Here is a 1797-nt window from a genome sequence, read left to right on the forward strand (position 1 = left end):
CGACTCTCCTTCGCTCGCCGCCTCCTTCGCTCCGTCAGGCGCTCCGTTGATCGCTGGTGAGAAACCAAAACATTACTTCCTGCTGCGCTGCAGACTTCCTGCTGCGCTGCAGACGCCACGATGGAGGCCAGACGCCGCGATGGAGGCCAGACGCCACGATGGCGGCCAGATGCCACAACGGAGGCCAGACGCCACGACGGAGGCCAGACGCCACGATGGAGGCCAGACGCCACGATGGAGGCCAGATGCCACGACGGAGGCCAGACGCCACGATGGCGGCCAGACGCCGCGATGGCGGCCAGACGCCATGACGGCGACCAAACGCCATGACGGTGGCCAGACGCCACGACGGAGGCCAGATGCCACGATGGCGGCCAGACCAGATGACACCTCCATCCAACATGGCGTCTCCGTGACGGCGTGCGGCTGCCTACCTTTCAGGTTGGTGTGTGCGGCCTGGTCCTGTTGCTCCGCCTCCTCCATGGTGGCCTCGCTGCTGGCTCCGCCCTCCTCCTGCTGCTCCTCTGTGGGGTTCTCCATGACGGCTGGAAGGAGAACAGACAGGAAGTCAGACAGGAAGTCACGCCGCAGTCTGGAAAGCTGCAGCATTCCCAACATTCCCAGGGAAAACCTTCCCGCTGATCAACGTTTGTGTGTTTTCTGTCTGGCTCGGCTCTAACCGGACCGGACCGGACCGGGTCAGGCCTCCACACCTGGCTCTACCCAGCAGCAGCTAATTACTGCTTCCTGTCGGGCCGCCCCCACAGGAAGTCGCTGTTCCTCACGCCGACAGGAAGAGGAAGACTGGAGCCGAAGAGGAGACGGTTCGGATCGCCACGCGGTCCAGAACTACTGTGATCCAGAACCTCTCCCTCCCTCAGCGTCGGGATGGAAATGATCCGATCTGGATCTTTAGTCGAGTTCAGACCCGCTGAACGCTGGGGAGGTTCTGCTGACCAAACCGGGTTGAACTGGACCCGGTTCTGGTTCTGTCATCCTGAACTGGATCAGGATGAATCTGGTTTGATGAATTTGAATATTTTGTTTCATCTTTGATTATTTAAATGACAGTAAAAACATCAAACTGATCATTTAACAGAAACTCATCTGAAGGTCATTGTGACGCCTGTTCATTCATTCATTCATTCATTCATTCATCATAACATTAATGATATTTTACATCATGGCGTTTTTAGCTATGCTAAGCTAACTAGCTCAACCGCTGCTCGTTAGCTTCAAACTTTAGAAATATCCAATAAAAACAACTTCAGCCACATTTAGAGCCCCGGAGGCGATGAACAGAAAACTGTAGTAACTTTAACTGGCTAAACTTTTCATCAGAGCCCTGCAGAGGACGGTGAGGGGAGCCGATCCAGAACCTGGTTTCAGATCCAGAGCTGCTGCAGGAACCAGAACCACGGCTGAGATGGCAGACTTCATGCTGCTAAAGTGATTTTATGTTTTATGTGTTAAAGAGCCAGAGAAATGCTGTTTCAGTTTGGACTGGGTTTGGACTAGGCCAATGTTCTGAAATGGTTCTGCTTTGAAAAGGAGCTTAAACCCAAAACGGTGGTTCCGACTCCAGCAGCCGAGGAAACAGAGAGCTGATGTTACTACATCTGTTCCTGGCCGTCAGCTCTCACTGCGACACACACACACACACACAGAGAGACACAGAGACACACACACTGAGACACGCACACACACACACAGAGACACACACACACACACACAGAGACACACACACACACACACAGAGACACACACACACACAGAGAGACACAGAGACACACACAC

At 54.1% G+C, this 1797-nt stretch overlaps 1 protein-coding gene across 1 annotated transcript in view; it reads right to left on the bottom strand.

Annotated features, from left to right (window-relative positions):
• Window positions 1-1797, bottom strand: part of LOC108165686 (uncharacterized) — a 20852-nt gene that overhangs the window by 7364 nt on the left and 11691 nt on the right. The window contains exon 3 of the mRNA XM_017301782.1: window positions 435-545. Within this exon, the coding sequence (XP_017157271.1) occupies window positions 435-540 (106 nt within the window). The 5' untranslated portion in view covers window positions 541-545. The remainder of the gene's footprint in view (window positions 1-434; window positions 546-1797) is intronic.

The sequence above is a fragment of the Poecilia reticulata genome, linkage group LG20 (assembly GCF_000633615.1).
Source record: "Poecilia reticulata strain Guanapo linkage group LG20, Guppy_female_1.0+MT, whole genome shotgun sequence".
Taxonomy (NCBI): Eukaryota; Metazoa; Chordata; class Actinopteri; order Cyprinodontiformes; family Poeciliidae; genus Poecilia; species Poecilia reticulata.